Raw genomic sequence first — 25,960 nt, 5'->3', positions numbered from 1 at the left:
ATATTACCCCCTGCCTTACCCTTAAGGGCTAAGAACTGAATAGGCTGACTCTAGATTCTAACTGAAAATACTCAAAATTGGACTCTGCAGGCTTTCAAGCAGATTGATACCTACTTTACTTGCCAAAAATATTTGATGAGTAAAAGCTTTCAAACTCAGTTGCAGTAGAGACCTTCCTAAGGGCGAAGAAATGAGAGAGCAGCTTTGAGCGAAATGCGGGGATGAGTGGAAGGCGGGATGAAACTGTTTCTTAATTTCCAACACTCTGATTTGAGCAGAAACTCTATGGAGTGTGTTCATTGATATACCAATACCTCTTCATTTCTTGATTTACCAGATTGGACTTATGAGTGGAGCAAGAAAACGGATGCGCGTGCTAACGCTTTCGCGCTAGTGCGCTCAATCCGGTGCTTGTTGGTTAGTTGGAACAACTAGTAGGAAAGCTACTTCTACTTGGACAGCTCAGCAGCCCTATATTCCCTTGTTCCAGCAAGCAAACAAATAGAATAGTTGGAACGAATAGACAAGTAGGACAGTGCTACCAGCTAGTTAACTCAGTTCATTCTTGACTTTCGGCTTGTAGCTTTGCTACGCAACCTCGCATTCGAAATTAGTACTTACTTGGACAGCAGGTAAAGCAGGGACAGTAGTATATGGTAGTCAGCTTTGAATTGTTCTCTGTGTAGAATGCCTATTGGTTTTTCACGAAACAGTACTATATGTGGACAGTACATAGGTATCAAGAAAGAGGGCTAGCTCTGTTTGAATAGTTACCAGCCAAGAAAAGACTACTCAAAAATCTGCTACTTCGTTTCCAAGCAAGCAAAGCGCCGCTACTTATTTCTTTCTCACTCACTACTTTTTTCTATTTTCTTTTGTCTATCGAAACAGCCTAGGATTCAATTTGATTTATCCTAGTGGTGACAGCTTATGCTTCATTTCCTTCGAATTCTTCTTTCGATATGAGCGAGCTTACCCAAAACCTATCACTTATACCAGTGCAGATCTTATTTATGTGCATCCCTCGCTGTGACTACTATTCTTGTCTACAAACCTACGGTGGATAAACCTCTATGGTGCATATCTGTTTCGCCTAACTTGTCTTAGTCATTCCCACATTGAATCGAAACTCTCAATGCCCATTGACTCATCATATCTCGACTGAGCGGAACCAATCCAATAGGATAATCAATATGTTCTACTATTCCCTATATACCTCAGCTTGTTCGATTGAGCCGATACCGAGCCCTTATCTTTTCAGAAGATGTGCAACCACCCTTGCTTTTGGTTTATTTTCAGTCAACCAATAGTAGATACAGGAGGAGGTGGTATTAGAGAACAATTAGTTGATTTGCAATACCCTTTGCTTTCATTTCACTTCGAGGGAAGACCTTACTTTCGTTCCAGCATTCGCTTAAGGATAGGAATAGTCATATCTCGCTCGTAGTCATATCAGCCTCTATCGTAGGAGTGGTATTGAAGGAAAACCGTACCGGGCCAAATAGATTGGTTTTTAAAATAGGGGTTCAAATCATTCCGCAAATCCAGAAACTGAAATGGGGTATTGCTGCCAATAAGGATACCACTCTTACTAGCAAGGTGAAGGACACATCAACCCGCATACCCTTTTACCACACCTACCCCTTGTTGGGCACGTTTACGCATCTCTTGACCCATCCACATGACCCGCTTGGCTAACTAAAAGAAGCTTCTCGGAGCATCTATGCATATGAGAACGGATGCCGAGTAAAGGGTGGCCAGCTTCGACCTTTGCTTTGAACAGGGGTTAGCATTATCAAAAACCATTGCTCATAAAAGGGATCTCTTTCCTAAAAGGCATATCTCGTACGCTAGGGAATGTGCTTCTCTCGTACGCTAGTACGCTAGGGAATGTGCTTCGGCTTCAGCCTAGCTACTTTTTTGATTGGTGACTAAACTACTAAAAGCAAACTTTAGCTATCAATTCTTTTCTCTATGTTCAGAAATCATTAACGGATGCAGAACTGGATACTCTGCTTAAAGCAATAAGCCTCCCTTGGATAGATCGAAGAAAGAAGCACTGTGCGTTACCAGGTGTAGTGGAGAAAGCAAGGGCAAAGGTTTCATCAGAAAGAGATGCTCGAGCGATACCAGGATCACGATACGATTAATCTGATGGCGCAGCACGAACAGGAAATAGATAACCTAGCCCTGGGAAGGAAAGGGAACAGTTTAGTCCCTCCGATCCGTCAATCAACGATAGGGTTACCCAGAATTCTAATTAATAGGAAGGTTGGACTACCTCGAATGGCAACATGCTCGCTGATTCCTACCACTCCTATCTACATAACTGCTCCAGAGAAGGGAAGGCAGATGTCAGTGAAACGGGTAATAATACACCCTCGACTACTGGGTGAGTGAGAAAAGACAACATCCTCCTCCGGTTACACTCCCTGTGGTGCTTTCAGCGGGGGATTCGTTATGGAAAGCGGGAAACTCAAGTAAGTACGGCTTTTCGATAGCTAATACGAGTTGGGATGACCACCTGGAACCAAAACAAACTCTATAACTTGTTTAAAACAAGCTAGAACAGCATCAATTGAATTCAAGGTATAAACACACTGATAAGAAATACATGGGGCCTTATGCCCCGCTATGCACTCTACCACTTCAATTCAATGATTGACTTCACCGATACCAAACCTCGCTTGAGAGAGATCTATCACTGGCATGTGGTAAACCATACTAGTGAATGAGCCATATCGAGCTGTGGTCTTACTCTAGAACTCAAGTTCGATGAGCTCTTAGCGGAGTTGTGCCTACTATCTACTAAGTGTGTGCTAGGGAAAGAAAGCAGAGCAGTTCTCACTCTGTCCGGTGACCAAGAAAGAAAGCTTCAAGAATACCGTAAACAGATCACATACCGAATCGCCACGTGAAAGCGGGGTTAAGGTAAGGCAGGAAAGACTGACGCCGAAAGATATGTTTTGAAGAGAGCTCCATCGGGTTGAAGCCGAATTGCAGAGAATCAAGATCTTCTACCTTTGTTTGTTCCATCAATGCCCTTCGGACTGGCCTAAGAGTTGGGTCCCTGTCTGTAATTATGTGGCTAGGTAACCCATTTATGGCTTGTGGTCTTTCTGCTTATGACGTAGCACTATTCCATCTTGTAAATAACGCCTTCTTTAAGGCGCTACTATTTCTAGCGGCATAGGTGCTTTATCACAATACGAAACATGTACATACGAGGACTACGATTCCTATTTAGAGATATTCCTACGAGCGATAGACGTAGTAAAGAAATTACGTACGCCAATAATAATAATATGACTACGATTTATCGCAATACGAATTAGCGTTGATTGCTCCTCTCCCTCTGGACTAGGCCGATCCAACTCAATTAGAAGATCGGGGAATCGAATCCTATTCTCGGAACTTCCCGCATCCCTAGTATTGTCCTCGGCTAATGCAAAGAAAAGATAAGGGCACGGTTTCGGCTAAGCCAATTGATCTGCTCCTTAACGGATTTGATAGTTGTAGCTGGTACTAAGCCCTCCTGAGTTCGCAATCTAATTATAATTAATAATAGTTTCGGTTCCGGAAATCCTATCGTTATCTTCGGCTTCAAAGCAAAGGGAGGGATATCAGTAGCAGTGAATATGTCTTGTTTCGGATCCGTGAATCCAAAGCTTCCGGGTATATGAGGCCGCCTATACGGTTCCTAATCTAACTGCAGCGTATCATGATGGCAAGCTAAATTCAATCAAAGGAATCTCACCTAACGCTAGCTCCGGCAATCCTGGGACGAGTCCATACGCTAGAGTAGAGAAAAGACGAGCGCTATCCCTTTTTTTCTAAAATCCCAATCCTAGGGTCAAACCTATCCTTGGTTTAGGCAATGCCAACCTTTCCTTTCGAACAACGGTACTTACTGCCCGTAAAACAGATCGGCACCTATCCTCGGTCTCGGCTATCTTTACGGCATACCCCGAAGACGAATCAGAATTATCGACTTTAACAGATCGATGTTTTGTCGTTCAATCAAAAGCATGATTCAATTAATAGCTCGGCTTTCGAGTCCTATCCTACTCGGCTTCTCCCCATTTTTCAGACATTTTCCTATCAGTCTCACCGTCAAGATCGCAGTTCACAAAGCACACCAACTATATGTGACCCCTATACAGACCAATGAATACAAGGAATAAGATAAGCCCCTGGCCCGACTACTACTACTGTATTCCTCTCCACTCTCCTCGTCAGTTCGAGCCCGGCTCGCAACAACAACAAGGCCTTTGGTCATATCATATCTCGGCGCCTCCCTTGACATGTTATAATGCATCTATAATTTAAAGATTAGTGTCCCAAACCCTGGTCCACCTGAATTCCATTGTGTGATCAGAATACGCAAGCTAGAACGTTGTTGAAGCAAACATATAGGTAGAGGTAGCTTAATCACTAAATCAAAGAAGCCAAGGTATCGAAGGAACATAAGGTTTCCAATGCTACTAGGTAACTCCAAAAGGTTCCAATTTCCATTTCCTAAATCGTTTGTTTGGAGGTTGTAAAGAAGATAAGTTGACTCAGGCTATTTCTTCAGCTTAGAACTATAAACTTTGAGGTACCTTTTGTGCTTTAACATGTGAATAGCATCCGGCAACCAATATTCGTCTCTTCCAGTGCTAGAACATGCAAGCAAACCTTCTTTGAATACGAAAGAATGCTTGTTTTAAGGCAATGCGAGAGCTTACCAGAGAACAAAGGAGAGTAATGAGTTGATAGATAGGAGGCAGGCCCAATGATATTCAATAAAGGATAGACCGAATTCCGTCCGTATAAACATAATTTTTATTTTCTTGTAAAGTATTTCTTTTATTTTAGAGGAGTCTCTAAAGAATATTCATCATCATCTCTAAAGATAAAGGTGAGTTCCAGCAGAATGTCTATTGAACAAGAGCACAGCGAACTTCGAAATAAGAGACTGAACTTACTTTCTTTCTTGCTTGCTTACTTCTTCCTTGTTAATAGTAGGGATCAAGCTAGTCAATTCAAACCTTCGCCGCTTGCTTGTAATCCGCTTACCACTTGCTGATACTCTAGAAACGACATATCGAATTAGGGCTCTTTCCCATTGAGACCAGTACCCGTAGTTTTGAATAGATTGAATAGGAATGAATGAGAGCAATAGAAAAGCACATCAATGGAATTTCTTGAAGAAAATAGATAAAATGAAATGGAATTACAGAACAAAACAGTGATGATTGAAGGAATTGGACAAAACCAACGATTACTGCGAATGGAAGAAATGAAAGTTCAGATCGATCTAATCCTCGGCTCCACGAAGCGAAGTATGTTCAAATCCACGGAGGGACTTGAATTATTACTTCTATTTACTTGATTTGCTGGGGAAGAAAATCATTAAAATACCACTAAGGCCGGGCAAGTGCAAGTCCCGATAACGGGAAGAAATGCCTACCGTGCGTAGTACCGATGTACAACCAAGACTAAAATTGGACTAGACCTTTTATCTTGGGCTCGTTCCGAGTAAGGATTCTTTTGCCTACCTCGATTCAAGTTCCGACAAAGACTGGGACGGAGCTACTTCTTCCAAGGATGGATATGCACACCGTACCGACTTGTGAGACCAACATTCTATTCAATCAACTATTATGTTTCATAGTTGTTCTATTCAATCCAATCATTCCTATCTATTTAATCCAATCAATCCTATCATAGTATTTGGTTTCATCTTCATTTTTTCAATTTAGTAGAATTTCGTTTATGTCAGGTAGCACACCTACCGATAAGCGGAAAGTGATCATTATACCTAAACCCATGGATAGTAACCATTTTCTTTTATGAGGACTCTCTGTTTCCGGTATAGGACCAAACATTTCATTAAATGGATAATCATTTTGAAAGGCAGACAGCACTACTGGAGTAAGATCCTTCGTTTCCACGAAAACTACCTTACTATAATCAGTCACATTTGCCCTCTCATTGAGAAAGACATGATAATCTTCTGGAAACAGATCAACGGGTAACGCTTCTATACCGCTAACTGGTATATACCTGAACCATACAACGGTATAAAACCCAAATTTGACAAGAGCATAGAAATTCCCACATACAAACGATGTTCCATCCTTGGATTGGATTGTCATAAGATTCACTAAACATTGTGTGTGTATTTAGCGGTCAATGTATAATTTGAAGATTCTGTTAATCTTTGTAAAGATGTCCATAATCTGCTTCGCATAGAGAGTTCACCAAATTTCATAGGAGAGAGACTCCTTAAAGAAAGCATATCCCTTATATAATTATAATGAAACCTCACAATTGGTTGATTGAATTCGATATTATTGTGGAATAAGCACATATTATTCCAATTAGGACTATAATATCTATAACGGATTTCATAGTGCGTTTGCACATATTTATTTATATATTCTTTTAATATACGTGGATCTTGCAAACAGTTATTGACAATTTCCCTCTTCCTCCTCAAAGCAGTTATATAATTACCACTACCATATTCTATAGAATACGATTTGATTTTCTCGCTGATGGATTCTTTCCAATCTTCAGAGGGCGTATGCGTGTGAACGCTTGGTTCAAGCTCTTCACATAGACATGATCTTGGAAGACTCGTTTTTAGACCGAAGCGATTCTTTGAACCGAGTTCTTTCTCTTTCTTGCGAATGCTGATGGTTGGATTCAATGTTCTGGATCAGGTCCCTTGACCTTAGCGGCCTCGTTCTTTAAAAAAAGAACTACATTCAGTTGACACAGCTATTGACTCAGCTGTGAAGGAATGAATGGCGAATCGAGGGAGGAATATGGTAAAAGCTATGCTCAAAGGTAGGTGGTCGACAACATTGGTATCCCTTGCCAACTCTTGACCAGAGATACAAAGCACCTGCAGCTGAGGCATATCTCAGTAGCTTGCAGGAAGAGAAAGATGGACTTAAACACTATAGATCTTCGCGTGATCCGCTTCCCCCAGACCAGCCAATAGAAGAAATAGAAAAGAAAGGCTTTATATACTACATTAGATAGCAAGTGGAAGGATTTGCCAATGCGAAATTGAGTAGTAGGCACTTTCTTAATATCATGCGAACGGAAGGCTGGTATCGATGCCCAGGCTATATATACGCTATTAAATAAATTCTTGGTGTAACGTCAGTCAGCAAAGAAAATCAATAAGAATTTCATAAAGAATGAAAGGCAGGAAACAAGGAGAAGGAAGCTAGCAAACAATATGAAGGAAAACTTTCAAGCCTTATTCGTACTCCACGGGACCACGTATAATAGTTTCTTCTGAATGGAACCGTACCGATCTACTAAACGAAGGTGTTCACGAGAGGGAAGGGCTTATCTTCAAATTCGGTATCAACTGAGCAAATCTCCAAAATGCCTTTCATTCATAACAAAGGAAATGGCACCGAAACAACTTATCTGCAACCCTGACACCAGCAAGCACGGGCAAATTGATCCTCAAAACCAAAGGGCGTTAGCCAAGTCGAGGCTTTTGAAAAGCCTTACCTACAACGCGAGTCTCCTATTTGACTATCAACCATTCTAGTTTCAAAAAATGTTCCCATCAGTGCTGCTACTCGACTTTCTCATCTCCTATTTGTTTGAGCCATTCATTATAGTGGTGGTGCCGGGGAGGCAGCTTAGCACTCTAGTCCTAAAGAGTAAGTAATTGTAGCATGGGCAGGCAATCTCTTCGATTGATTCCCCTCCAGGAATTACTTTCATTAATTAGCCGGCCCACGGAGTGAAATATCGAACTTAACCTATAAATAACTAGTATCTCAAAAATCCAAATAAAAGGCTTTACTTTTAAAGCTTGTTAATGGAATTCCACAGGAGTCAAGCGCTAGCAAAGAAGAATTGGAAATCAGTCGCTTCCCTTCTGGGCTCAAGTCAGCAGAAGAGTGAACTTCATATTAATAGGTAAATCCTGCATCAAGCGTAAAGGAAGTACACTTATTTGGATTCGGCGCTTAATAACTCGTAGTTGACGTTGGTTTCGGTTCGATCAACTATCCTTTTTGAAGCGGATAGTTCACAGTGCTCATTCTCAAAAAAAAGCGGAAAAGCCATGATGTTTCCACTCCATTTTCATTACGAAGATGTATTACGTCAGGATCTGTTGCTCAAACTGAATCACGCCAATGTTATGGAAGTTCCTGGATTGTTTGAAATCAGATTAGTACCAAAAGCTGCCTCTGATTTTAAAATCCAATTTGGAAAATTGGCTATGGAGATTTTGTGCGGTCAGAGATTCATACAGACACAAAGGGGCCCTTATTTTAAAGCAGGAAAGTCGTTTCGATCCAATCCATTCTTGGGGTCCGAAAAAGACACTGGATATGTCAGTGACTTTGCACGACAAAGCGTTCTCCGAGGGCATGGAATGTACCATTTTTTGGTCAGAATCTTGACAGTAATGTCTATGTTAGATTCTCCGGTCGAAATATGGGAAAACTCCATCAAATTCTTTATGGAAACGGAGTTTTGCGAATTCTCCCCGGAACTGGAAGATCATTTCGAGATCTTCGAGCATATTCGAGGGTTCAATGTGACTATTGTCACTTCGGCCAATACAAAAGATGAGACTTTACTACTGTGGAGCGGCTTTTTGCTAAAAGATGAGGGGGAAACTAAGTAAGATGTCGGAGAAGCGAAATATACGAGATCACAAACGTAGATTGCTCGCGGCTAAATATGAATTGAGACGAAAGCTTTAGAATTTTTTAACCCGATCTTCCGCGGGATCGTTATAAGTTGTCCAAGTTGCCAAGAAAGAGTTCAATGGCACGAGTCAGAAATCGAGGTATTTTCACGGGTCGCCCTCGTTCCGTAGTTGAGTTCTTTCGCATTTCTCGTATCGTTTTTCGTGGATTAGCATCTCGAGGTTCTTTGATGGGCATAAAGAAATTGTCTTGGTAGCAACCACCAAACCAATAGAACAAAGGTTAGCTCTGCAGCTAGTCCACAAGCAAGGGTTGTAGGTCCATTACCGTCCGGCTCCCGACCGAAACTAACGGAGTCATCCCAACTCTCGGATCGGAGATGCTAACGGGACAGGAATCGAAGTCCATATTTTTCTAAATTCTTAAATGAGAGAGTGAATACCATACCTAATTCAGATTTGGCTCGCTTAGAACTTGATAGTCTTCTAATGGCTAAATTGGATGAAGATAATCAAGCCAAGCTCATTTACTTTGAATTGAGGAAGGAAGGGGTAGGGGAATACTAAATTTCTTAAGATGGTTTTGTAGGTTTCTCATAGCAAATAGAGACACCGAGGCCCTCTCCACAACCTAGTAGTTGATGGGTATGGGGAGGGGAGAGAAGAGTGGGTATGAGGGCTTCGCTCGCTTGTTTGTTTTCCTAAGAGTCACCCATACTACAACGCACACAGAAGATATGGCTTCAATCAACTATTTATTTTCTTGCTTGATTTCCTGTGCATACTCCTTTTTTTAAACATACTTGATCCAAAGACTTGATCAGGCAGTATCAAATGATAGGTGGCACGCATAAACTTATCTTGTCAGTTATCCCTTGCTAGCTTGTATTTGTGAAGGATATGTTAATCTGGGTCAAAGATACTTGTTCTCGATGAGTGAAGATTCAGGTATTACGCCTCGAATGGAGCATTACGAGTGCATGATTGAGTTGTTTAGTAAGCATGGTTGATTTTTAATCATTTTTTTCCACCTTAAGGGCCCCAGAAACTTCTAGTTATTCTCCAGTAGGAAAGGTTCTAGTGACATTGCTGCTATTGCTGGAAGTCCAGTTTCATTTTGGCTGGGAGTTCTCTGTCAGCTAGTGGGAGTCCCGCTATTCTCATTGTAGGCGTAGTTGCTTCTTTCATCCAGCCCAGCACGCCATATAATCCCTTTTCCATGCCCGTGCTTTGACCTACGCCTAAGTTAATGTCGATCCAAAGGAAGCCATTTAGATCTGAGTTAAGGAAGGAAGTTAATTTAAGCAAGAGAGCGATAGGATAGATATAAAGCTTAGACCAATAGGCATCTTAGGAAAGCCGGTTTTTAGGGAAAAAAGTATATTAGTATACTACCTCTTGGAGTTTCAGTTGCTATCCATTCTGTTTGAGTGCCATATAGCTTTTCCTATTCAGTTCTAGAACTAGTGGTTACAGCGAATGAGCAATCTTGTGTATATCCGGGCAAGAGACTCTGTCAATTCATCCAATGAGTAAGCAGGACAGTTAAGTTAGAAATCCTTTAAGTCCCTCTTGAATTTAAGTAAACTCCGGCCCTCAAAAGTAAACAAGTTTTCAAGGGTAGGGGTAGCGTTTACTAGCCAGCAAGTAAGATAACAAAGCTCTTTTTTTCAATAAGAAAAAGTAGTAGTCTTCCACGGGTCTCAATGGAGGAGAACTTTCCTGTTCATCCTACTGCATAGGCAAGATCTCATCCTTCGGCGAATCTAGGGGCTCAGAAGAGTGCTCCCTACGACGGGAAATTGGGGTCCAAAGACTATCTCTTCGACGACGTGGACACGGGGAGGCGATCCGACAAGAGAGATGCAGAAGAATATGCCCTCCTCAACGGGTCAAGCCCTCGCTCAGAACTAAATCATCCTGCGGCACTCACTGCATGAGCTCATAGGGCAAGATGAAGAGAAGGAGAAAGGCTAAAGAGATCGTCAACTTCACCTTGGCATGCTTCCATCAGCGCTGAAAAGACAGCATTGAACGAGAAGAGAACTAAGGCAAGGCTGGTGATGTGCCACTGTACGGGGAGCTCTGAGAAAGTAGAAGTGCTTTCCTTCACGCTGAGCGTGAACTCTCGATTTCGCTATACGAGGAAGATTGCTTATGACATCAATCAGCTAAGTCCGTCTGTCGAAGAATTTCTCATTGCATTCGATGTTTAGAGTAATAGTATAGAGTGTTTGGTCTCGCTTTTAAGTTGTATCGGCTGGCAATATGCCATAGCGGCTGGTTCAGAATATCCCCCTCGCGAACCTCCACCCGCGGACCAAGACTCCAACCGAAGCACAGACCTGAGAATTGGTAGTCGGAGAATCAGTAGCTTGTAAATAGATTTTCTGTTATGCGATGCTCGTAATTCTCAATAGGGCCCCCTTTCTGTTAAGTGAAGTGAGGCGGGGTCGCCGAACGAACGACGTTAGTTTACTTGCACGCGATCTCCTTCCAGAGCCAAGACATTAACAGTCTAGAATCTTTTTTCATTTTTTACGTTCTGTTAGGTTCTTATCTTAGATTCCGTCATGACGGAGCCTAGACCTTTTCTTCTTTTACTTCACACAATAGAAAATTGAATTAATATATATTAAATATATTATTTTATAAGGGCAAATATATATAATATATAATAATATTAAATATATTATTTTTTATGGGCAATAGTTAGGAGAGGTGCGCCTAGCTTTTTGTCTCTTTGATAGCTGGAAGTTCTCCAAAAGTATGAAAGGCTGGAGGGCTTTGTACCAACCATTCTAGTGTGGTTGGATTCTGTTCAACAGCCCAAGGACTTTCCGCACATCTTTTGTTCTTTCCACTGCTTGAAGTGATTGCGACAACTACGAAGAAACGACGAATCCCAACTACGGATATATAAGAACCGAAACTGCTCAGAGCATTCCATCCGGCGTAAGCATCTGGATAATCTGGAATGCGACGTGGCATGCCCGAAAGCCCTAAGAAATGCATGGGAAAGAAGGTCAGATTAACCCCGAAAAAAGTAATCCAAAAATGGATTTGGCCTAAAGTTTCAGGATATGTCCGACCAAAGATTTTACCCACCCAATAGTAAAATCCAGCAAATAAAGCAAAAACGGCTCCCATAGAAAGTACATAATGGAAATGTGCAACCACATAATAAGTATCATGTAGAGCAATGTCTAGCCCAGAGTTTGCTAGAACAATTCCAGTGAGCCCTCCTATGGTGAACAAAAAGATGAACCCTACAGCAAATAACATGGGTGTTTTGTATTGTATCGAACCTCCCCACATGGTAGCAATCCAACTAAAGATTTTTATTCCAGTGGGCACAGCTATGATCATGGTAGCTGCGGTGAAGTAGGCACGCGTATCAACGTCTAAGCCCACAGTAAACATATGATGAGCCCAAACTAGAAATCCAAGAACACCTATACTTATCATGGCATAAACCATGCCTAGATACCCGAAGACCGGTTTTCTTGAAAAGGTCGATACGATATGACTAATAATACCGAATCCAGGCAGAATGAGAATATACACCTCTGGATGACCGAAGAACCAAAAGAGATGCTGGTATAATATTGGGTCTCCCCCTCCTGCAGGATCAAAAAAGGTTGTATTAAAGTTTCGATCGGTTAATAACATTGTAATTGCCCCTGCCAGTACCGGAAGTGATAATAAAAGTAGGAATGCTGTCACTAGAACGGACCACACAAAAAGTGGTAATCTATGCATAGTCATTCCAGGTCCACGCATGTTGAAGATAGTTGTTATAAAATTGATAGAACCTAAAATTGATGAAACACCTGATAGATGAAGACTAAAAATTGCTAAATCAACTGCTCCTCCAGAATGGCTGGTAATACCACTTAAGGGCGGATAGACCGTCCACCCAGTGCCGCTGCCCACTTCTACTAAGGCTGAGCTTAATAGGAGCAAGAGACTTGGTGGCAACAACCAGAATGATATATTATTTAATCGTGGAAATGCCATGTCAGGTGCACCTATCAGAATCGGAACAAACCAATTACCAAATCCACCTATCATCGCCGGCTGTCGCGACCGAGAAAATTGCATTTTCCCGAACGCTAATGTATTAATCCCCGTCCCAGGAAAAGCAGGGGTACACCAAACAAACATGATATAAAAGACACATCTTTATTACATCGATAATATTTACATTATTACAAAGGCGCTTCAGGCCTGACAATCAAAAATAAACAGCAGCGGACTAGCGGGCCTACGGCTCCATCTTCACAGGCGCTCAACTGGGGTATAAGCCAAGACTCCACCTAAGACTTCTTCTCCAAAGCTTCTCTTACTGAAGGGGGGGAGAAAGATAGAGCAAGAATGAGTACAACCACAGTACTCAGCAAGCCACACCGGCAGATGCATGATTAATGCAAGGGGGTACAAGGGGTAATAATATAGGGGTTAAGTTTTGCAGAAAACAGCATTTAAAAGTCACTTAGTTGCCCAAAGCCATTTTATAAAGACGACCCTAGAGCTACACAAAATTATTAATCAAGGCCGTGAACCCTCACGAACCTGCCTTAACCCAAGGCCTACGATGATTCAGACCGAACTGGCAACCCGACCCTGGGTCCCAGCTCGTCCCAAGCCAACCCAGGCCAACCATTCCACATTTTAGTTGTTGAGCAAATTTTAAGAATTAAAACACTAACCTGGGTACATTGCTCGGCTTGCCCATAACCGAGGGCGCGGCTATTCGAATAGATTATACTCTGATCAGAGGTGTACATCTTTACCCACAAGACACATCTTCCTCACGTGCAACCACGTGCCACATACCACCACGGTATACAGACGGAAGACGTGACATAGTTTCCAACCCATCCTAGCCATAGACAAGAGTACCGACCCAATCCCACCTACGGCCGGAACCTCCGGGACAGGTAGGCAGGATTGAGCCCCCTAGCAGCAGGGCACCAACCCTCTGCCATGACATCTCGACTACCGGGCCGCAGCTCGTGTAGCCTTCATTTGCCCTGGAGAATGTCCATCGACCCCCGACTTCATCCATCTCCAATCCGTGTACTTTTGTTTATAACCAGACTGAGCCACAAACTAAGCCTTACCCACTAGACATGTGGAAGTACGGTAGTGCTTTGCAACAGAGGCCCGAGCTTAATCCTTATAGTGGCCGGGGTGCTACTTCCCACAACTGGCATGCACCCAAACCCCACCGAAAACAGGTTTTAGGGGCTTTGAAAGAGGAAGAGAGGGGTATGTCCAATTCCACCATAAGCCAAACATTCCATAGTATCCAAATGATATGAGAATTCCCAAAGTCTAAAGTTATAAAACCACCTAATGTTGCCTAATTAATCAGCGAAGCATCTACCTAAATTCATACTAGTGGAACCATGAATAGAGTACCCACTAGTTGGGGTTTTATTTATTCTAGGGTGAACAAGGTAATAATAACAATAGCAATAATAATATGGTCATAACAAAGGTAAATAGGCATGGCTAAATAAAACAGTGATAACGCGGGAATTTAAATAAAGCGATAATGCAATAATTTAAATCAACATAATTTTACAAACTGGGATCCAATATGTTCAAGGATGATGTGACTTGCCTTGCTCGCTTTCCCAAACGTCGGCTTCTACTTCCACGAAGAGCGGATCTTCCGAAGCTGCAGCGTCTACACGACCAACGGAAAAGAAAAGGCTTTTACTCTAATAAACTCCATATAACACGCAGGAACAAAGCACAAAAATGGGTTCTTGACTTCTTAAGGAAAAATTAGAGACTTGAACGGTCCAATTCCGAGTTCAAATGGCCAAGTTATGGCCATTTGAAGTTTATATGCTCTTTAAATGGATATTTACGAATTTCTTCATTTAAATTTTAATTTAAAAACTCATTTATTGCGTCAGCCGGGAGAGGGGACGCGCGGACCGGGTCCACGGGAGTGGGGCCCACGCGTCAGCCTCACGGTCCACGGTGGACCGGGCGCACGCGGCTGACGCCGGCCGGCGCCGTGGGTCCCACGCGTCAGCCGCACCCGCGGGCGCGGGCGGCTGACGGCCGGGCCCCACCTGGCAGCCGCGGGGCGCGCCCGAAGGCGGCCTCGCCGGCACGGCCGACGGGAGGCGGCGCGCCCGCGCCCCGATGGTCACCGCCGGCGACCACCGGCGCGGCGGAGCGGCGCCCGAGAGAGAGGAGAGAAGAGGGAAGCGAAGCGGCGGTCCTCGGCTCACCCCGGGTCGACGGCGGCGACGGAAACGGCGACCGAAGCGGCGAGAGGCGGCGGCGCGGTTCGGAGCGACGAGGACGGCGGCGCTCCGACGGTCTGCGGGCGAAACGGAGGAGCGGACGAGGTCGGCGAGGACGCGGCGAAGCCGAAGGAGGGGGTGCCGAAGCGGGAGGAGGTCCGGGGCGACGACGGCGGCGAACCGGAGCTCGGCGGCGACGGCAGAGAGAGAGGACGACGGCGCGGGCTTGATTCCGACGGGGAGATTGAGCTGCGAGCGGCGGAAACGGAGGAGGGAGGCACGGGGAACGATTATATAGCGTCGGGAGGGAGAGAGAGCGGCCGGAGAGGAAGGAAACCGGCGCGGCGATCTCGGCTCCATCAATGACGCCGGCGAGGATTTCGGGAGGGATTCCAAACGAATCCGAGGGAGAGAGAGAGGGAAAAACGGGGGAAAAGGGAGAGGGAATCACGGGGAGTGATTTCCCCCTCTTTATGGCGCGCGGGGTCGGCGGGATGCGTCGGAATCGGCGGCGGCGGCGGCGCTAGGGCACGGGCGGGCGGCGGGAGCGGCGCGAGGATAGGGATGACAGGTGGGCCCCACCCGTCAGCGAGGGTGGCGGGCGGGCCCGCCCGTCAGCGGCGCGCGCGCGGGGAGGAGGCCGATGGGCCGCGGGGGAGAGGAGAGAGAGGGAGGGAGCTGGGCCGAGCCGGCCCAGTAAGGGAAGGGGGGAAAAGAAGACTTTTTTAGGATTTTTCTTTTTATAAAACCATTTTAACTTTGTTTATTTCTTAATAATTATTATTTGTGCTCTGAAAATTCCACTAAAATTTGAGGGCTCCTTTTAGACCAAGGAGAATTTAACAAAAATTCTCCGGGCCACATTCGAATTTTTCTTGGACGTATTTTAGTGTTTGCCAATTTCTTTTCGAATTTTAATTAATTCTATTATTCCTTTTAGAAAATGATTTTTATTTCGGGATGAATTTATCAGGACGTGACACTGGCATAACCATAAAAAAGATCATTAAAAAAGCGTGAGCTGTTATTAAAACATTATAAAGTTGATGATTCCCACCAAGAATTTGATCGCCGGGTCGGGCTAATTCCATACGAATCAGTACGGAGAAGCATGTGCCCATCACTCCTGCAATGGCACCGAAGATGAAATATAGAGTACCGATATCCTTGTGGTTAGTGGAGAAGAGCCATCGGACCAGATTTGTCATTTGATTTTCGTTTTGAAAACTTTCAAGCCTTATCAGAGAGGGGCTCAGGGCTGGAAGAGAAGAACCTTGATACTAAACCAAGTTTCGATAACTTCTTCAGCTTTCATTTCCTCCATCTTCAAAATCGCAGAGTTAATTCAAAAGTCCTGTTAGGTCACATATGCTTGCTTTTGAAAAAAAAAGTGGTATACGGCATATTATTCCCCCCCCCTCTTTCGATCTTCTAATTGGAAGATCAGTAGAGTGTGTTGGAATTCGGTTCTTTCGAGCCTTGCTTGGGCTCGTTCTATCTTTGAATATAGCGAATTCCGTTCCACCTCAATCCACGTTCTTTTCGCGCTTTGCGCTTCCAGGAAATCATGGTTGTGGGAAACCACATCACGGAAGAAAAATGATCCTTCCTCATGATCCCGCAGATCCTGATAAGCTGCCTGGAGAATAGAGAAATCATCCGTTGCTCGGATAGAGTCAAGATAGGAACGAAGCGCCCCCTCCAAAAGGTAGGGTTCTACCGGAAGTACGGCTCCGTTCCTCGCGTATAGAGCTAGAAATTCTTGAATTAGATCCATCCTAACATTGGATGTCCTTTCTTCCATTAGGAAGAGCCTCAGCCGCCCAGGTATGTCCTCCAGAGGGGTGTTGTGATTCAGCTCCTGCTGAATGAACGCAACCCACTCCGGATCCTGCTCGTAAAGGCTCAGATAGAAGTTTAGCCCTTCTAAATGAGCTAGAGCCTGTGGGTCTTGAACTTTTGGGGGAAGAGTGATAAGAAAGGAGCAACAAGTTAGAAGGGAAAACATCTGTACTATGGGGAGGACTATCCGATAAAAGACTAGAAAAACTAAAATGGAAATCTTCAAAAAGAAGATCAAATATGGAATACATAACATATAAAAATAAATAGTCGACGAAATTTCGCTACTTATCCTTTTTTTTCGCTCCTGTAGTGATTTAAGCACTACTTTAAAGATAACCCCCCCAGCCGAACGACTACTAAATGCTCGGCAAAGCGCTCTCCCCTTTATGCTTTGTCTCATTCTATCTCTCGTCATCACTCGATGAAACCTCTACTTCAATGAAAGCTCCTCCTACTACTCCCCCTTATCCTTCTCACTCGTCGTTTCGTTGGTCTTTTATATACCCATTGATTGTCCTCGGAACAACTATTGCACGCAGCAGGGAGTTCACTGGTCAAACTATGTCAATTGAAAAGGGGGGATCCGGTGGTCTGGTCTCTGTGCTTCGCTTTACCTCTACCCATTTCCGCACCAATAGGAATCTTGCGATTCGAACCCTCCACTCAATCTCTCTCGCCTCTATCCATCTCTTTTGTTCTATCATCCATCAGCTCTTGTCCTACAATTCTCTTTCACTTGCATTTTCTTTCGTTCTGAGGTGGAATCGAACCACTGAAGGATTTCAAGGGCAATGCCCCTTGCTCTTCCCACTGAAACAAGCAAAAAAGGATTTGCAGTCCTTTGCTCTAACCAGCTGAGCTACCAGAACCACTTGCCTAAAGTCTCTTTTCTTCATCTATGAGCATCCCAGTGGAGGAGTTTGCTCAAGAACCGAGAGCCGGCCAGGGACTGGACGGCCCTCGTTCGGGAAGGTCTTCTTCGCTATAGACGCCACCAAGAACAAGAAAGGGGCGCTCCGCTCCTAGTCACTAAGTAGTGCTATTCTGTCCGACGGCGGACTCCATCAATCTGAGGTTCTTTCTCTCACGTAATTTCGCCCGCCCGTTCTACTTCCGTGCCGGAGGAAATGGGATTCGAACCCATGATACAATCTTCTTGTATGTCGATTTAGCAAACCAATGCCTTAAGCCACTCAGCCATACCTCCAAGTTGTTGATCGGAATTGGATGTGCCGGGTTGGTTGCCCGAAGATCCACTGCGTAAGCCGTAGCGCGCGTACTCTTCTTTACTGAGCGAGAAAGACTCTATCCAGATCTATGGATCTCCCCTGCGTCCAAGCGAGACCCCATCCACATAACCCCTTATTTTCTCTCCAATGGTAGATTCGAACCCCAAATCATAGAAACTACACTATATATGAGTTTCTGTCCCGCGTTTCAATGGGACTCCCTGGCAGTACGGTGCTGAATTCTCTGGCTTTTCTAGCACGCACGGCCTTTTTCATATAGCACCAGGATGATTAAGACTTTTCATAATAGCGGGTGAAGCTAATACTTTTCATAAGTAAGAACGAGTGAAGCTAATACTTTCTTTGCTGTGCTATCTCAAGAGTTTAGCTTTGAGAGTTGGAAAGGAAATAGGGCGGTGGGTAAGGCCTATTTCAGAATTTTGTTGATCCCCATTTTCTACTTCTCTTATTTACGATCAGCTCATTTCTTAATTTCATTATACATCTTTCTTTGACGGAATGCAGCATTTGCTCCAATGACTCCCTCTGTTCATCATTTTGTAAGTGGAACGTGATGGGATTGTCCTCCTGTATGGGTGGGACATGTTGGTCGTCCCCGGGGACAATCTCTACCTCCGGCTCCGGGTCAGGGAGCGGGGCGTTCAAATCTAGATCCAAAATCTCTCTACTCGGTGGAGCTTCGTCCACGGGCGGAAGATTTTGATCCAAAAATAAGAGTTCGCCAGCAGAAAGTGCAACACCACTTGTATAAAGAAAAAAATGAAGGAAAGTGACAAAGTCCTCACATTCACGGAAGTAATGGTAAGGAAAATTCCTTACTTTTCCATTTCTTTGGAAAGCTCCTACTAAGATTAGAAATTCCCCAATAAAGCTGCTAGTGCCGGGTAAACTCATATTGGCTAAAGTGAAAAAGAAGAAGATTATTTCGACTTCTACAGCAGACAGCACCCATCTCCATAGTGGAGAGGCAGATGAGGACCCTGAAAAAGTTGTTGCGGCAACTCCAACGAGAAAGAATAAGCACAAAAAAGTAGTAAGAGATCGTTTGGGGACGAGCCTCCTACTCCTAGAATGTATTTTCCGACGAGTTTAGATATACTCTTGGAGAGACAATAACATGATCACTTTTGGACACAATTATGTGTACTTCTGCTCTCCTTGGATTAGAGAGACTGATCCCAACTGGCCTTGGCCAGGAAAAACGAAGAACTTTTTATGCGATCTACAAACGAATGAGATCAGAAAGATAGGCGGACGACTTGACCATAAGGTCGGATGTTTCCGTGAGCAGTAAGCTGCGGATCTCCCCTTTTTTGGGGGAAAGCTGGTGGCCCTTTTGGCGTGTTAATTCTTTCGACGGGGCGGCCTTCTTCGTTCGGTAGATCCGGTCGAGGTGGTTTTCGTTTACCAGCGCGTAGGTGGTCTAAGTTCCTATGACCGAGTCTTTCTGGCCCCTGTGAACATATTTTCTTAATGTATTAAAGAGGGCCTCTCTAACCGGTGAAAAGTGGTAGGTGTCCACTAACGGCTATTCCTGGCTCGGCTCCGATAACGCAATTCCGGGAGGAGTCGGTAGTTGGGCACTGGATCCCTTCGGACCTGGAGAACGTGTGACACTGGGTCGGGGTTTGGTGAACCAACAGGTCGCTCCTTTAGTTGAAGTATCGGGCCCCTTTTTCGTTGCCTAGGTTACACCTTCGGAATACCCCAGACGGGGATTGAGCTCTATTCCCCCCAATCTTCACTTTACGCCACGCCGACTCTCCGTCGTGGAATTAGACCAAGGGTCGAAGACCCATACCATAGGACCCCGTCCCCCGTATCTTATCTTTCGCGCGTAGGAGATCGAGACACAGCCTTAGGGCTATGGGGAAAGTAGATCGATTGCCCTAGAATTACAACTACATAGAGGGTCTCTACAAGTCTATAAAGAAGTTTAAAAAAATTGATCGGTAGTAGTCCGGTCGCACCCGAACAATAATATTCCAGAGGGAAATGCACCTAAGATCAAATATTTTGAGCCGGCTTCCGTGGAAAATTCAGACTTTCTTTTTGATGCTGCGATCACATAAAAACATAAACTTTGAAGCTCAATAGCTAAATACATGGCAATTAAATCATGAGCCGGGATCATTAAGAGCATACTGCGAGTAGGAAGTGGAATTAATACAATGAATTCAGAAGCATCAAACCTCTCTTTTTCGAAAGAATCGAAACACATCGAAATGGTACCAGCCGTACTTAATAATAGAAGGATTTGGCAGAAATATGTAAAATTGTCCCTCCTAAAAAAATTATTCCAGAATAAATGGGCAATAGTTAGGAGAGGTGCGCCAGCGGCGAGCAGAAGCAAGGTTATTAGATACCGAAGGAAAGCCCGGCCAGAACCACACGTGCAAGTTTCCCTGCATGTGGCTCGTCCGTGATAACTTCTTCGGATTTGCGTGAACTAGCGGACCGATCACTAAGTGGTTAGTACCTCCAGCATGAGCGAACCTTTTCAGAACTGGTTAGGAATGGGCGCCACTATCCCAGCCCGGATCCAGCCAGGTTCTATTGATCATGTCCCCTTCCCAACAGTTGTACCTTGTCTTGGGGTCTTTGGCTTTACTATCACCGGAAAAATAAAAGTCTTTCTCTTCCCGTCCCGGGTCATAGTGAGGCGAAGGTGCGTCCACAGAAGAGGAAATCGCAATGCATCTTGCTCAGCAGGCGTAGCTTGGAGTGGGAGTGTTGCGGGAGTAAGGTAAGGAAAGTGTGGCCTAAGAGAGGAACCAACCAGGGCCTTTTGAGCGCTGCTAAGCTAATATGCGCCAGAGAAAGAAAAGGAGGTAACTATTCGGTCCGGAGCATTGATTCCCCCTAACGAATAGGCTAACTCTATCTCTCAATTGCCTATCCTGTACTCGAGAAGGTCCCCCAGTTCCTCGGCTGCACCTTGAAGTGCATTTAGTTGTCTAACTTTAGACTCGGGATATTCCCCACTCCATGGCATCTTTCGCTTATCCATTCAGCCCGCCCGCCCAGACGCGGCGCCCTTTCGCATTATCATCTACCGCCCTTTCTTTCCTCCCGTCCCTTCACGCATGAAGATCGTCGTATGTATGTTCGACTTCGGTTGCCGGTGCAATAGAATTGGCGGGAGTATATTATGGCAGGATCAGTCACCTGGGCAAACCAACCCTCCTCCAAGAAGAATTGTGCTATGCCCCCCCGATATCCCTATAGAGCGAAAGAGCTGCCTGGTGATCCCTAGGTTGCAGCACGTCCGGTCGTTAACTCCTCGCTAGCTGCCGCCGTTTTTAGGACCGACCGACGCCTCACCTGCATGCACAGGTACCTACGTAGTGTAGTGTCGGTCGCACATTCATAATAGCGTTCGGACTCATGTGCCTTCCTGAACCAGGGGAGTTCCCTTGCTCCTGCTGCGTACGATTAGCCAGCCTTGCGGCGGCAAAAGGATTAGGACGTCCCCCCATGCTAAGGTTCCCTGCGGTCCGGCCGCATTAGGTTAGGGAGCTGGGCGATAATAGCTCCTCCGCACCCCAAGCGCGCTGCCCTCCTAGGCGCGCAACACTAAGTAATCCAAGCCAACCCACATTACTAACTAACGGTGGATAATCATCTTTCTTAGAGGTACTAAATACAACTCCATGAATGAGCAAAATGAAGGTTGCGTTAATGATAAAGATCTCTGGGGAAACCGCTAAAAAAAGATTGAACATGTGGTTCCGAGTTTCGATAACTTCTTCAGCTTTCATTTTCAATACTGATCGTGAAACACCATGAGCAGCAGGATGTTGAGGTCCGGAATTCGAAGTGAAATTCTTGATTTGCCCGTTCCTAGTCGTCATGGGAAAGAAATAAGAAAGATATTATTATTCCTTTTCTCTTCAGCTATGTCGAAGATATTTACTTATTTGCCGCTCCTTGGCTGTCAAACCTTCCAATTCGAATTTAAAATTCCACCCCCTCTCTCGAACTGAGCTATTCCGATGATAAATCACTAGGACGACATAAGACAGACACATAACCTACGTACCACAATTTCTCCTTAGGCGCATGTCTCGGGCAGATCTGGAGCGACTGGATTGAACAGAAAGTACTCTCACACTATAGAAAAAGTCAAGTCCACTAAAAGTACATGCACTCTTTTCTTACACTTATAGAGTTTCGAAGAAAAGTACTCTCACACTATAGGTAGATGGCTAACATCCCGGGCTACGCTATCTACGACTACTGCCACAGATTGAATGAATTGTGACTGAGCTCGAAGAGAGAGTTTATTGCTTTACCCGCGAGACAGTTTGAACCTCGATAAGTCAGTGTAGTTTAGGCGGTGACTCACATCTGATATGAGAGATAATATATATGCAATTCGTTCGAACTTGCTTAGTAGTGAATTGGGAACAAGAAGAAAAAGAGGGGGCCATGGAATACACTATTGTAGTAGCTGAAATGGCGGATTCCCCTGCTACATTACAATACCTCGCTCCTTATACGGCCCTGGCTGAGTATTTTATGTACCGGCATACTTTAATAATTTATGATGATCTCTCCAAACAGGCACAAGCTTATCGCCAAATGTCCCTTCTATTAAGAAGACCCCCCGGCTGCGAAGCTTACCCAGGGGATGTTTTTTATTTGCATTCACGCCTTTTAGAAAGAGCCGCTAAATTTAATTCTCTTTTAGGGGAAGAAAGTATGACCGCTTTACCAATAGTTGAGACTCAATCTGGAGACGTTTCCGCCTATATTCCTACTAATGTAATCTCCATTACAGATGGGCAAATATTCTTATCCGCAGATCTATTCAATGCCGGAATTCGACCTGCTATTAATGTGGGTATTTCTGTTTCCAGAGTAGGATCCGCGGCTCAAATTAAAGCCATGAAACAAGTAGCTGGCAAATCTAAATTGGAATTAGCTCAATTCGCAGAGTTACAAGCCTTTGCACAATTCGCCTCTGCTCTCGATAAAACAAGTCAGAATCAATTGGCAAGGGGTCGACGATTACGAGAATTGCTTAAACAATCCCAATCAAACCCTCTCCCAGTGGAAGAGCAGATAGCTACTATTTATACCGGAACGAGAGGATATCTTGATTCCTTAGAAATTGGACAGGTAAAGAAATTTCTGGATGAGTTACGTAAACACCTAAAAGATACCAAACCTCAATTCCAAGAAATTCTATCTTCTAGCAAGACATTCACCGAGGAAGCGGAAATCCTTTTGAAGGAAGCTATTCAGGAACAGCTCGAACGGTTTTCCCTTCAGGAACAAACAACAATTTTGCATGTCTACTCTTGTTAGTAGAGGAGAAATCGTTGAGAAAGATTTTTCATTTGAATCATGCAAAAAAGTTTTCTTAGTTTTTAGTATAGTTATTTAAAGAATAGATAGAAATAAGATTGCGTCCAATAGGATTTGAACCTATACCAAAGGTTTAGAAGACCTCTGTCCTATCCATTAGACAATGGACGCTTTTCTTTCGTATTTTCTTCTTTCATTTTGTAAACAACCTGGTAGCGAAGCTGCAGCTTGATAATTCATAGGGGCCATGGTGTCAAAACCGGGTTACCTAACTAGGGAAAAACTGTTCCGAAGCTCTTCCAAAGCGTGGCAGGCTGGGCAGCTTTTACCGAAGCGGACCCCCCGCCCATAGCAAATGTTTGTTGTCATATTTCAATCTAGGGGGCTGCGGCACAACCTGGGTGTGGAGACATGAATGAGTCGAACCCTATTCATCATGACGTAATGTCAAAGAAGTGGCTCGGCGAGGGGCTTTATGCTGATTCAAGGCCGAAGGACAAAGCTCTTCCTCTTCGTGCTTGTCCTAAATAATGATATTCACTGAGGTGTGCTGGCTCTGCTTCAATCCGTTTTCTTGCTCCATGCCAATCGAAGATGAACCATTCACCGAGCCGAGTATGTGCAAGACAAGACACGGCTAGATAAGTCAAATAGAAGATATTGCTTTTACACGAGCAACTCTTACCTTCATGTAGGTACAGCCCACTTTTCCTTTGATGAAATGCGAACACAAACTTCAGGCATCCAAGAAAGAAGTCAAGATCGAAATCGAAGCATTGTCATTGGGTTGAAGATCAATTCATATCGACAAGACTTTCCATTCATCTTTTTGTTGATATTTGGATTCCGTTTTCAAATAAAGTCATCTTCTAGTTTTAAATCACCTTTAGAATCATCAGCCTCTGTCCCTACACTGACTCACTTATCCGGGATCGATCCTCACTACGGTCCTTTATTTCGAAACGAGGATAGGGCTCTCGCGGAACGAGGTGTAGATTGAGAAGAAAGATGAGCGTATGGTCCATACTCACTCGGGTTCAAACTTATTCTTCTTTTTTTTCCATTCATTCAACCTTATATATTTGATCCCCTTCTCCCAGGTGCGAGTCTATTATTGAGGAACTGCGAGCTCCTTTTCTAGAGCTTCCTTCCCATTTAGGCGGGGTGTTCAAAGGGGTTCCACCGTCAACTTAAGTTAAGGAACCCCAACTCCCAATTTGGCATTTACTTCTTGTGTTTACAGCTCAAATCTCTATCGTCGTCTTGACATCCAATTCCTTACGGCAGAGACCTAAAAATACCCATTGCCGGCTTTACTTTTGCCTGTGGAGACGGGGTGTGGCATACCTTCCCAAAAGCATACGGGATCCTATCTTTGAAAAAGCAAAGCGTCGGCTAGTTCTATTCTAACCTGACTGACTTCCTCACCACCACCGCTTACGGCTATTTCACGCTTATTTCATTCGTAGGGCCAAAAGAAAGAGCTCCAACGGCGGCTAAAAGCTTTGAAGCTCCTTCTACCCTTCCTGTGAATGAATTGGATAAAAGCCTTTATGCCCGAGAGTGAAAGGTGCTCCAGCTTGCTTGGTGAACACTGACTTACTGAAGACCGGAATGGACCAATGTGACATTGACTCAAGAAGGTAGACAAAAAGGCCAACTATAGAAAAGCCAAGCTGACTGAATGAAATACCGCAGTTCACTCTGACTCCGGTTCGGTACCTACTCTATATCTGAAGATTGACCACAGCGTAATGCCTTACCGCTTTACACCTTGCTTTCCTTATTTTAGCTACTTTACCTCAGAATCCCTCTCTAGAGAGAATTCTCTTTCAAGTTTGAATTGTTCCATTAACCCATCTACTGCCAACACAACTACTTCTTTTCTCTTTTCACAAATACCTTCTTTTCTCTCTTTGTTGGTTAATTGAGTAGGGTATTCTAGTGAATCGTACCTGTTTTCCGACAGGAAGCTTTGGCTGAAAGGATAGGAATAGCTCTTGCGCAAGGAATATAAATAGCGTACGCGTACTAGTCCAGGGAATATAAAATATCTTACCCGTGAGGGGGAGGCAAAAGGGAAAAAGCTAGTATTTTGAAAAGGGTATAGTAGCTGGTATTCGGATTGAGCAGTGCCATAAAAGGAAAGCGTTGTTGTTTTTCCTGTTCAACCACCCCAACTTGTGACGTATAACGATGCAGGTATCTGGCCAGCATTGACCGTTCGAGTTGATGAGCGGAACCCAGACCCATGCCAACTGGACACCCGCAACGTATGTCCACCCGCCCTTTCCTTTGATAAATCCTATTCCTATCGATTTAGCTGCATAGGCAATACGACGTTACTACGAATAAATGACGAGCGAACCCTCGAAAACCGAATCGGGATTATCCACTTGAACAGATGGGAAACACAAAGCAAGGTATCATTGTTTATAAATGTATCGATTAGCTCTGTTGATAAGGATCATGATGAAATTGCAAGTACGGATGGATTGAGACCCGATCTGTTCCGATCCTTTGGCATGGGAAATCCTTCCTTTTACTCTCTCTTTTGAATGAGTCGTGGTGCGCTCATCAAGAAGGGGAAAGATGGATGG

The 25,960-nt window shown here is 44.3% G+C and overlaps 2 protein-coding genes and 1 non-coding gene across 3 annotated transcripts; 1 reads left to right on the top strand and 2 right to left on the bottom strand.

The window, feature by feature from the left end:
* The first annotated feature begins 8,003 nt into the window (after positions 1-8,003).
* Positions 8,004-9,370, top strand: LOC136351758 (large ribosomal subunit protein uL5m). The gene has a single exon (XM_066304051.1). It carries the CDS (start codon positions 8,087-8,089, stop codon positions 8,654-8,656), a length of 570 nt encoding a protein of 189 aa, XP_066160148.1. The 5' UTR covers positions 8,004-8,086; the 3' UTR covers positions 8,657-9,370.
* A 6,913-nt stretch (positions 9,371-16,283) lies between these two features.
* LOC107278890 (uncharacterized) lies at positions 16,284-17,454 on the bottom strand. Its single transcript, XM_015755875.3, has one exon. The coding sequence runs from the start codon at positions 17,210-17,212 to the stop codon at positions 16,358-16,360; it is 855 nt and encodes a 284-aa protein (XP_015611361.2). The 5' UTR covers positions 17,213-17,454; the 3' UTR covers positions 16,284-16,357.
* A 6,005-nt stretch (positions 17,455-23,459) lies between these two features.
* Positions 23,460-23,531, bottom strand: TRNAR-UCU (transfer RNA arginine (anticodon UCU)). The gene has a single exon. It is a non-coding gene; the product is annotated as a tRNA-Arg (tRNA).
* Positions 23,532-25,960: the final 2,429 nt, after the last annotated feature.

This window comes from Oryza sativa, chromosome 9, assembly GCF_034140825.1.
Source record: "Oryza sativa Japonica Group chromosome 9, ASM3414082v1".
NCBI lineage: Eukaryota > Viridiplantae > Streptophyta > Magnoliopsida > Poales > Poaceae > Oryza > Oryza sativa.
Note: the sequence above shows the minus strand (reverse complement) of the source record. Positions and strands in the feature narration are given on the sequence as shown.

What these genes read in the sequence shown, in the direction of transcription:
- LOC136351758 (XM_066304051.1), top strand. Translation starts at nt 8,087, where the DNA reads ATGATGTTTCCACTCCATTTTCATTACGAAGATGTATTACGTCAGGAT.
- LOC107278890 (XM_015755875.3), bottom strand. Translation starts at nt 17,212, where the DNA reads ATGACGAGAGATAGAATGAGACAAAGCATAAAGGGGAGAGCGCTTTGC.